Raw genomic sequence first — 12004 nt, 5'->3', positions numbered from 1 at the left:
ATAATTTCAAATAAACAGGTTTTATCAAAACTGGAGCAGATAGAATCTGGAGCAGTTGGCCATGGCAACCAGTCAGCAGCCACCATTCATTTTCAAACCTTAACTGAAGAGAGACGCTGATTGGTTGCCGTAGGCAACTGCTTCATATTCTTCTGCTCCAGTTTTGATAAATTCCTCTCATAATGTGTAATGGAAGTTGAACTAAATACTAAACCATATAAACTAGCTAAAAAATATGACTCAAATGGGTGTATGCCCCATACTACAGACCAGCATGGGGGTCCTAATACATATTGAGAGCTACAACGTAATATGTGCTACTATGTCTCTATAGTAAACAGTAGAACCAGTATGGTGTCAATGCTGCACAAGATGATTTACAGCCACTCTTGAGAGCAGTCTGACGCCTCCCCAGGAATCAGGCTGGCCATACTCGGAAAAGAAAATAGGTGACTGTTGGAAGCAGTAAAACTGAATAGCATATTTTCCAATGGGTAATGAGACCTATTTGTACTTGGTAGCCTAATAAGAAATGAACTGAAGTGACCTTGTGTTCACTTCAGACATCTAGTCCAGTGAGGGCTTGTTCACTCCATGTCCGGACAAGAACAGTTTGTTCCCGGACCAAAAAAGCATCTCAATGTATCCCTATGGTATTTCTGGGCTCTGTTCACACCAGGGCAGTCAGTTCCGGTCCAAACAAAAAAAATACTGCTTGTCTCATTTTCTCTGGTCTTGAATGCATGGAAACGCATCAAAAACGCACTGGACTACATCTGAAATCCAATTTTAAGCTAAAAAAAGTGGCAAAAATGCACTGCGTTTGCAGATCTGATCAGGGCATGGTCTGAAGGAGTTCTGTTTTTCTTAAATGACTTTGCACAATTGATGTTTAAAGAACTTGTGCAGTTGACTTTATTTTAGTAAATAATAAGCATTTTGTCAGAAGGATTACAGGCATCACATTAGACATTTTGTGACATCTGCCCATCGTCAGAAAAGTGATCTTTATGGTATTCATCTTAGTTATGTTTCTATAATGTATACTGATAAAACTTTTACAGCCTTGGTTCTCAACTGGTGGGTCGTGACCCAAAAATGGGTCGCGACCCCATTTTCAGTTTGTCGCCACATGCCTTCCACTTTTCTAGGTGGGACATTCCTCAGCCTCCCCCTAGTGCAGCACTGTCAGTTCTCGCGCCAAGCAGCCATTCAAAATATGCTGCCGGACCCTGCGTGTTAGCTTGAGGTGGTGCGGGCTGGAAGTATGGCCATAAGGGAGTTCCATCCATATGTACATTGCTCATAGCTCCCTCATGTGCCCTGTAGAGGGCCCACAAGGGAGCTGTACAAGCAATGTGCATATGGATAGAGCTCCAGCACAGCAGCCCAAACTGGACCCGAGGCTGAGGATCCACTCACATTCTCATAAGGTACGGAGACTGGGTGGATCTTACACACTCCAAAAAAATTTATAACTTTTTTGCTTTTTGAGTGTGTGAGATTGTGTCTGTGGTTGTGTGTGTCAGTGTTTTTGAGGGTCCATTCACACTAGTACAGTGCGTTAATCACCCAGTCCCATGCGATTTACGCACTATACCACGCAATCAGTGTTTTGCATTGCCGTTCATTTGAATGACACCCCGAATGCACCTCCTATCTAGGGTTGCCACCTCTTCTTCATGCAAAACCCGAACACTCTAGCGAGGCAGGGACATTTTTTTGGGAGAATGATCCATGGCTCATTCATATGTAAATATCACAGCTGAGACTATTTTCAGTGGGGGGCCAGTAGGCCCTATCTTAATTTTGGTTGCCCCTGTCTGTCCGAGTTTCTGCTACCATGAAACTCAGACACTGCATTCAAAACCCTGACTGTCCCGGTGAATCCTGGACGGGTGGCAACCTTACTCTGATCGCCTGCACCCGAATGCCCAGTACTGCAATGCCGTGCATTGCATTGCAGTGTGACTTAGGTCGCAATTTAATGACCAAGGACAAATGTGGGTTCTGAGGTTACACAGGTTGAGAACCACTGATTTACAGGACCCAATGTAACAAAGTACTAAAGAGTAGAAGTACATATGAGGAACCACTGACAAGTGTTCACCTGACAAATACTGAGGTGGAAAGTTATGAACCAGACGTGATTATTTTAAGTGCGTTTGCTACCAGACTTCTGGAGTTGTTCAGCCTGTACTTGGCTAACATGTGATGATGGTGTCCTACTTCCGTGGCATCTGATGTCCCAATCGCACTTAAATAGGAAAGTTTTTATTATTGCCATAACACACATTTTCTGTAACAAATACAGAACCTCCATTGCCTTTTAAGCAGATGTCTCTCAATACTTGATTCTATTTTCCTCAGCAGTAAGGCTTTAATCCCCAAATAGAGTAATGCCATAATAACCTGGCTATACATTTTCAATTAAATGTTTTAAGAGGCAGTTCTGGGATGTACAACCCAATCAAATATTTGCTCAGTACTGTTAAATTAAAATGTCCTCGTGCATATTACAGTTCAATAAATATCCAATATCACTTAAATTAAACTTGGACAGCTCGAGGCGAAGGTTTGGACTTGGCTGCAGGAAGCTAATGTTTAGTTTCTGTTGCCGTCTAGTCGGTTGGGAGGAAACATGAATTCTACAACAGTATATATTTTTTTTTTTTCTTCAAAGCTATATTGATTTTATTTCCCACAAATTAGGACCCCAAGTCCACTCATACTTGATCAAAGCTACATTAATACCAAAAACCAAGTAATCAAGGCGGAGAGAAGAGTGTTGAAGGAGTTGGGATTTTGTGTTCATGTAAAACATCCACACAAGGTGAGCTTATGTATTGCTATTTAAATATGCTCATATTAAACCGTGCAGCTGTGTCTTTCATTTAGCATTATGGGTCGATCACTGATCTCCTCCTGTACTCTATATAAAAGTTTTTGTGTATAGTTCGTAAGCTGATCTAGGCAGATAAACCAGTTTAATCCAGTTTTGTATTTTAAAAAAATCTTGAAATGTATTCTTTAATAGAACAAGTGCCTAAGTATTAGGAATGCGCCGATACCAGTTTTTCGGTATCGAGTACCGATGTATATTTTTTTCCGGTGGGGTGCTGGAAGCCCCATTAAGGAAGCCGGGCAACGTGTAATGACTTGCCGCCTGGCTTCCTGATTGGCCAGCTTCCCGACCAATCAGGAAGCCGGTGCGGCTAGTAATTACACGGTTCCCAGCTTCCTGATTTGGCCAGGAAGCCGGCTCCATCCTCTCGTCACCAAGTGACTTATCCAATAAGTCTGCTCCATTAATTGTAGAAATGGTATAGAAGCACAAACACGCCTATCTTGAAAATGCTTGGGCTCCATGTTTTTTGGTCCTGGCCATGAAGCCAGAAGCAGAGTGTTGGGGGCACCAGTTATTGCACAGATTGCATGTCACTGCTGCTTGTATTATTTTTGCATACAGGGGATTAGAATGGTCAAAGTAATAGAGATTGCTATTTAAGTATAGGTGATGTTTAAAGCTAAAAGTGATATTTAATTAGAGGTGGAGTCTAGTGGGCTGAATTATCCCCTTAGACCTTCCCTGACCTTATTTGTTCCTGCCCATGTGGGAGATTTCCCTTCCTCCATAACTCTGCTTGTTTCAGAACCAACATTTGCACGTCAGATAATGGCAAGCACCGAGATGTCACCACTAAAGTCATTGAGAGACAAACTACCAGATTATTATTTTTTTTAAACATTTGCTAAAAACTGAAATATCAGTTTTGATTTGACGGAACCTTTATGTCAGGCATACTTATGCATTATTCCTCCTTTTGTGTCCAGCAGTATTTCCAAGTAAAACATTTTTCAACTCCTGTTATTTTTCAGATCATTGTAATGTACCTTCAAGTCTTGGAATGTGAAAAAAATCAAACTCTGGTTCAGACAGCTTGGTAAGCTAGTTTTGAATTTTTGAATGAGCCAGGGAAATAGTAGCAGAAATATTTATAAATGTATATGTGTGCTTCAAGAGCAGAGAGCAAATCAGTAGTACGAATAGTTACATACATGTTTCTGCTTACTGTTTTCATGGCTTGAGCTAGACCTCAGTTGGAGATCTCTGTTTAACTTTGTTCTTTTTTCTACTCTTTGGTTAAAGGGTAGTCCATGATGGTAAGTCATAGAACTGTACCCTCAGCACCACACCAACCTCTGGATGGCCTGATTGGCTGCCCTTCTCTTCAGCCAATGCAGTGCAAGCTTTCATCCGAGATTCACTGAAGTGGTCCATATCCATCTGGCCGCATCTTCCTAGTTCTGTCCTGGGGTCCAAAGGATTTGTATATTTGCTTTCAGAACTTCTATATTTTGTGCACTTAAGCAGGGAAAAGTGTATTTAGTTAAATATCCCTTTGACGTTTATAAAATAGTCATGTATGCATAGGAGAGAATCCATTTAGTATGTTTACAAAAGTATCACGTATGTGAATAAAGGTAAGGTGAGTTCAAATGTTGTATTCATCTATGCATCGGAGAACAGTCTTTAACACTGTCCTGTGACTGTATTTTGAATACAGTGGGAAAACTAGGGAGATAAAAGTATGATTCTATGACATGTCTGATCTAACAAGCACTCATTCTTTAACACTGGGAACCTGTGTCAGAGCTTAGCTTGCGCCAAACCTTTTTATCAACGTAATTCTCTTAGCTCTGTAAGAGCAATTTACAGATTTAGGATTCTTTTCTAACATATGTATGTTGGCTGTATTGTTTAATATGTTGGCTTTTTATTTCAATTTACTCATAATGAATCAAATCTAAATAGAGCCAAAGACTTAGACTTCTGCAGTATTATTGTAATTCATCCTAAGGCCCCATTCACACCTGACCGTTTTGTAGCGCGTCCTACGCTCGATGAACGCTCTACAAAACGGTCAAAAAAATAAATAGCATTGTAGTCAATGGTATCGTTCCCACCTGTCCGTATTTCCGCCCGTCCCGAACGCACTACAAAACGGCCCACGCATGAAAAGGTCCCGGAGCGTTTTTTGCTGCGTATTGGTCCGTTTTGTAGGGCGTTTTCCATTTGTATACTGCCAAGTAGCCTTTGGAATCGCGCGACAGTCGCGCGACTTTTTTACCGCGAATCGCGGTAAAAAAACCGCGTGACGGTCGCGCGACAGACGCGCATATTACAATACGCATAGGTGTGAATGGGGCCTTAATGTCTTTTCTTCAGTGAATCCAATACTCACTGATCCATGATTTAACTATGACAGGAAATGGTCACGAACTTGCACAGCATGTACATGTGTGCCTCTTGGAAATGTAGTAAAGGAATGCAAATGTGAGAGATGAATTATGTAGTCGAAACACTGTATATGTAAGGCTTTAAAACATAATGTTTAAAAAAAAAATACACATTATGTCCTTTTGTTCAAATTTTTTTTACTCTTGTACATGTCGGCATAATATGGGAGCTGCAGTAGTATAGCTTGACACTGAGCCCTTTTGACTAATTGAATACTATAATGACCATTGTGCTGAACTAGCTATTTTTACTATAAAGTTTTCTTTTCATTACTAGAATAAACTTATTGTTATTTGTAGAATGATGAATTCATATACACTGAATGTACTGCATAGTTCTTGCTTAGTAATGTACTGGTGTCTGTGTCCATTTTTAAACTAGCTAAAGAAGAGTAATTTGTAGACAAGCTCACCACTTCCATATATCTTTGTTCTAATCTAAAACCTAATGGTAGATATATGAATATGATTTTATGCTAGGCTTCAGAGAGAAGAAAAAAAAACAAAGTATGCTGAGTCTCCAAAGGATTTGTGCTTTCTGTTGCACATTTTGCAATTAACCTGGATTCATATTTTTGTTTTTCAGGAATTACATGAATGATTTCCTTCGTACAAACGTATTTGTCAGATTTGATGCTGAAACGATAGCATGTGCGTGTATTTATCTTGCTGCAAGAGTGTTGCAGGTGAGATGTTCTCTTCCTTATGTGTCTGACACAAACGGTGATTTTTCTAGGTTACAAGTGTAAAGACAGATAATGAAGTTGGTTCTGGTAAATTTAGTATGTAGATGACACTTGCCAAAATGTTGACGTTCTTGGTCCTGTTGGACTTCAATGCTAAATGCCTCTACTACATAATTAAAGAGCCAAGAAATGATCTGACCTTCAGGGGATTGATGGCTGTTGAGCCTGTGCTTACCTTTAGTGTGGAATGTGTGTGAGGGTACATTGACCACTTTCTGAAAAGCTAAAGGTGCTGTGTTTTGGGTGGGGGTAATTGTTTAATTCAGGAACTTTTTCTTTTTTTCAGATTCCGTTACCCAATAAACCTCACTGGTTTTTACTTTTCGGAGCTACAGAGGAGAACATGCAGGAGATTTGTGTTACAGCTCTGAGGCTTTACAGCTGGAAAAAGGTAATGTGAAGTTTTTTAATAATATAGTTGCACCGTTTTTCAAAGTCTTCAGGTCAGTGACACTGCGTTCGCAGTAATGTCCTCAGTCACCCGGGCTAAATTTTAATGGATGTCAATATATAGACATTTTGTGGCAGCAAGAAGTACTGTGTGGGGCAGTTATTGCAAAGTTGGCCTTTAAGCCCTCGTTTTGTCTTAATATCTAAAAAAAAAAATGTTTTCCTCACATGTGAACTATACAGTATATAACTAGGCAATGGTTAATACATTTATTATTACCACCACCAGTCAGTTGTACTACATGACTGTATCGGTAGCATTCACACCTGGAGAAGAGACACAGGTGTGGTTTGTTTAGGCATTTTCCTGGTCATTCAGGATGTTTATTTTTGACCCTTTCCTGTTCAGTAAACTGGCTCTTCTTAAGAGGCCAGTCCACACAATAGTGATAGTTTTTGGTAGATGACTAAAATTTCCATTTTGGGAGGACTGATGCTCTTACATGTCTGCAGATGATGGTTTTAAGGCAAAGTAGCTTTGGTGATTTTTTATTTTTTTTGTTTTCCTCCCAACAGCCGAATTTTGACATTTTGGAGAAAGAAGTAGAAAAGCGGAAAGTGACCATACAGGAAGCCAAGCTAAAGGCTAAGGGATTGAACCCTGATGGAACCCCTGCTCTTTCTACAATGGGAGGCTTCTCTCCAGCATCTAAACCATGTATGCCTTTTGTTTAGTCTATCAACCATTTTATATACTAGTATGTCTGCGAATATAATAGCCTGTTCTCCAGCAGTTCATTGTTGTGTAGATTGTTTTTGGAAATTCATCTATTGTTAATTCTGTCTTGATCCATATCGCATCAGCTATAGCTATATTTGCACTTGGAGTGAGATCAGGTCACAACATAGCCATGCCGAAAAACATTTGATTCTATTGAGATGCATATTAGTAACTGGATTTAAATGGTAACATTTAGATATTATTTAACTGGTGTCTGTCTTGCCCTGTCTTATTCAAAAACAGTGGAGCAAAGAGGGTTCTGCAAATAATGTGATTTGATTAGACGCTTGTCAGTGCCCGTAAGTAGATTCACTTCTAGTTTACTTGTTTAAAGGATGACTGGCGTTCAGCAAAGGGCTTTTCTGATATTCATACTTTAATGTGACCTTAGAATACAGTGGGGGATTATTATAATGTAGATTCATATTGAGTCTAGTAACTCTTTACAGTTTATTGTATAAGCTCAGATTTAAGGTGGCCATACACCTTACAACCATCGCACGGCTTTCATTGTGCAATGGTTGTAAGATCATTAAAATTTCGTACGATCTGCCCATCTTGGACAGGCAGATTGTACTTGCGATCATCGTAAGACCTCCCCGCTGAGGGGAGGGCTTGCCGATGATTGCAGTGCTGAGCAGCCCATGCGGCATTCGTTTCCGAGCACGCTACCAACCCACCGACAATTGTTCGATTTTCGGCGGGTTTTCGAGCGTGCTAGGAAGACGAAAGTTGTGCGACCGTACAGTGGATGCGGTCGCGCGCTGCCCATACACCTGCCGATGATCGTACGATCGCGTGTTCCCCCACAATAATCGGCAGGTATATGGGCACCTTAAGTATCCAGCCCATCAGAAGCTTGAATTCTCTCAAACATCATTAGTTCCAGGCAGTGAGAGCACAAGTATGTTTTCAGGCCAGATCTCTTCTTAGTTTTACTTTTTTAGAATGAGTTTATTATATGAAATGACAGTAGCTCCCCTTATATCCCACTTGCCTTGTGCGGAACAATATGTGAATATATATTTTTTTTTTTCCATTTTAACGCTTTTCTTTATCATTTTTTGCAGCAACTCCACGAGAAGTGAAAGTAGAGGAAAAATCTCCAGTACTTGCAAAAGTCAAACGTGAACCTGAAGAAAAGCAGTCATTAAAGAGCCCCTATAATGGGTATGTAATGTTTGGAATGGAAAGATTAACTAGAAGAATGTACATTGTTTGTGAATGATTTTTAGCCACACGCCATTGGGAATTACTTCTTTTAGCAAACACTTACCTTCCAGTCCAGTTTGGATAACTTGTTATTTTGAACACACAGTGGCCTCATGGTTAGCACTTCTGCCTTGCCGCACTGGGGTGCGCTGTTCAAATCCTGGCCAGGGCACTGTCTGCATGGAGTTTACATGGTCTCTTAATGCTTACATGGGCTTCCTCCAGGTACTCCACACTTTAAAGACCTAATGCTAGGTAAATTGGTCCTAGTATCTATGTGTTGAGACCTTAGATTGTAAGTATCTTCAGGGCAGGGACTGATGTGAATATACAGTGGGGGAAATTTATCAAAACTGGAGCAGGCAGCATCTGGAGCATTTGCCCATGGCAACCAATCAGCTTCTCTTCCATTTGTTCAGTTCAGCTTTTGTCTTTCATTTTCAACCCTTATTGGTTACCATGAGCAACTGCTCCAGTTTTGAAAAAAAATCCCCTCACTATGGAAAGAGCTGCTTTTAAGGGCCGGTTCACACCACAAATGCGTTCCAGAGCATTCTGCCTCTGGAACGCAAATTGGCCGGCTCCCTGCATTCAGGGGCGGGAGAAGGTGTGGCGGTGCATTGAATGCTGCATGCACTATTTTTGCAGATCACACTGGACTGGAATGCAATCACCAATGTGCCATGCATTCGGGTGATGGCGATTGCACTGCGGGGTGTGTGGCTGCGGTGCCATTGACTTCCATGCATCGCCACGCCCCTGAAGCCGACTGGATTGTCTTCCAGAGGTGGAACACACTCTGTGGTGTGAACCAGCCCTAACTGTTGGTGTATAAATATCTGAAATTATTATAATCACTTTTACATTCTCTTTACCAATCTGCATATATATATTAACCTTACCTCACGAGGCCAGCTTCCGGTCAATCGCGAAACTGGGCAGCGTGTAATGACGTGCTGCTCGGCTTCCTGATACCGAAAGTACTCGTGCTAGGCATCGGAGCATTTGGGCGAGTACGAGTACTTGCCCAAATACTCGTAATCGGCACCGATATCGATACTAGTATCGGTGCATCCCTAATATATATAATCTCTTACAGTACACTTGCTGTCTGTAGTATAATTTGACCACCCCTCTTGCAAATTGATTTCTGATGTAGCAGAAATGTACAGCTATTTTGTCTAAACATTTCTCCATCTGATAGGTTGCGAAAGGAAATCAAAAGAAGCCGAAGTGGCAGCAGATCAAGATCACGGACAAAATCAAGATCTCGATCTCCGCGAAGACAGTAAGTTTAAAGCTTTCTGTGATGATGTATTTTGGGGTATATTTTTAAACTTGTTTGATATTCCCTAGATGTGTAGTAATCAGATTTTAGTTGAAGTGCACCTAATAATGGAGCATTCTGTTTGTTTACCTGCTATGCCCACTGCCATAGCTTCTCAGACAGGTTAGATTTTAATATTTTGGTTTACGGCAGGCATGCTAAACTCTGAGCAAACAGTGGGCTAAATTTAACATTAGCTATTTTGGAGAAAGAGTAAATTAAACCTCTTTAAGCATTTAGCTGACAAATTATGTAAGTAAGTGTACCCAAATCAGTCATATTCAGTTTAAATTACTAAACTGACTGAGGGGCTCCAGGAAGGAGTGAGAAAACCATATGCGGCCTAAAAAACATTAGTTTGAAATGCCTGGTTTATGGTAACGGAGTTCAGTGTTTACAAATCAACCACCACTAAAAGTTTTTTTTATCTCTGAAGCTACAACAATCGACGAAGTCGATCTGGAACCTACAGCTCAAGGTCAAGAAGCCGTTCTCGGAGCCACAGTGACAGCCCACGCAGACATCACAATCATGGGTCACCACACCTCAAATCCAAGCATCGTGGGGATGAATTGAGAGGTTCAAACAGACATGGACATAAACGGAAAAAGTCACATTCCCCTACCCCAGGCAAATCCAGGGATCATGGGGATCCTGCCAAGAAGCACCGACATGACCGCAGCCATCATCACAGAGAAAGACGGGAACGTTCTCGCTCTTTTGAAAGGTCACACAAAACCAAACATCACACCAGTGGTCATTCTGGACACAGCAGGCACAGACGCTGAATTCCACCATCATTGAAGCAGATAGACATAATTTGCTGGATATGGACTCTTGTCGTCGTGATTTTCTAATAAATTACATAAAGACATTTAACAGGTTGTTCTGGTTTTCTTTCAATCTATACTTTTTTTGCACATTTTACCATGACAGTATATTTCTTATGGAACCATGGTCTGATGGCATTGATCTAGAGTTATGTATTAAAACAGCTTCTGTTGCTGAATTGCTGTAAAATGTCGTATTTTTATATGAACTGGTTGCAGACACTGTTATATTTAAGGATTATTTAAAGAATTGTGAAATCTTTCATACTGGTTTTAGTCTGCATGTGTACAAAACTAATTTTATTAGGAAATAAATTAGAAAATTCTACTGTGTGCTGCATTCTTTAAATGTGAATGTATATGTACCACATGAGAGAGATTGGAGGACCCCCTACTATGAATACATCGGGACCAGGTATCACAAGGTTACATTTATAAACTTTGGAAATGAAAGTAAACCTGTTTTGATGTGGTCTGTGATGTTGTGACAATTCTACAACAGTGAAATCAAGTTCCATGTACACAATATCTCATGCAGCATTCAGAGATGGTTTGTTTTGGACTGTACACATGTTCGCAACATGGTTTACAGTAGAATCTGTCTTTTAACCATGAAGTTCTACATTTAAATCGGATAATTCCTTCGTATAAATATGAATTTACTTGATTTAGCAGACCCAGAGCATCTTCTGTTATAACATGTCATATTTGTCCATTGAGGGCCACAGGAGTTCAGAATTTAGAAGACAAGTAGATGTCAACACTCTGCTCCTCATTTATGCCCAGTCTTAGTAACGGGTGCAGGCTGAGGGAAGCTCGTTTGGGCTCAGTGTATAGTTCCAACAAAAACTGATGCTTGCACTCTCATTTAACAAATTATATTGTACTAGACAAAGGCACACTGCAGCCCTGCCTGGGACCACCCCACTCTTATGCAATTCACTCAAATGGGGAGCAGGAAGAGTGATTTTGTGATCATTAAGGGACAGAGTGGTTCTGATATGATTGATTTATAGTGCTACCTTCAGAAGGAATCGGATACTGGCAAGCAAAAAAAGTTGTTGGCCAGCCAAGTAGTTCACGTCTCTGCCCCCATTCATGTCTTCCAGATTTGGTTGGATCCTGAGCCTCCAGAAATCATTACTTGGTGTATATGGGTCTCATTCTAGATGGCTCAGGCAAACGGTTTTCTTCCTCCAAGAAAAGCTTCTGATGCTCCCATTCCAGGATCAGTCTGGGAGGTGATCAACTCAGTGATTCTGTGTGATAGTTCTGGGCTTGATCCTAGCCTCCCTCAAAGCAGTTCCATTTGCTCCGTTCCACTCCAGACCCCTACAACACAATGTTTTGTTGTCGTAGGATAAATTGGTTCAGACAAACAACTTTGACACTAAAGATGAGATTGTCTGGGGCTCTG

The 12004-nt window shown here is 40.8% G+C and overlaps 1 protein-coding gene across 1 annotated transcript in view; it reads left to right on the top strand.

The window, feature by feature from the left end:
- Nucleotides 1-10777, top strand: part of CCNL1 (cyclin L1) — a 29160-nt gene extending 18383 nt beyond the window's left edge. The window contains exons 4-11 of the mRNA XM_018557042.1: nt 2713-2833; nt 3880-3944; nt 5888-5987; nt 6334-6438; nt 7014-7155; nt 8289-8388; nt 9635-9718; nt 10194-10777. Coding sequence (XP_018412544.1) covers nt 2713-2833; nt 3880-3944; nt 5888-5987; nt 6334-6438; nt 7014-7155; nt 8289-8388; nt 9635-9718; nt 10194-10545 — 1069 coding nt within the window. The 3' untranslated portion in view covers nt 10546-10777. The remainder of the gene's footprint in view (nt 1-2712; nt 2834-3879; nt 3945-5887; nt 5988-6333; nt 6439-7013; nt 7156-8288; nt 8389-9634; nt 9719-10193) is intronic.
- The last annotated feature ends 1227 nt before the right edge of the window (nt 10778-12004 follow it).

The sequence above is a fragment of the Nanorana parkeri genome, unplaced genomic scaffold, assembly GCF_000935625.1.
Source record: "Nanorana parkeri isolate BGI_ZX_2015 unplaced genomic scaffold, ASM93562v1 scaffold263, whole genome shotgun sequence".
Classification (NCBI taxonomy): domain Eukaryota; kingdom Metazoa; phylum Chordata; class Amphibia; order Anura; family Dicroglossidae; genus Nanorana; species Nanorana parkeri.
Note: the sequence above shows the minus strand (reverse complement) of the source record. Positions and strands in the feature narration are given on the sequence as shown.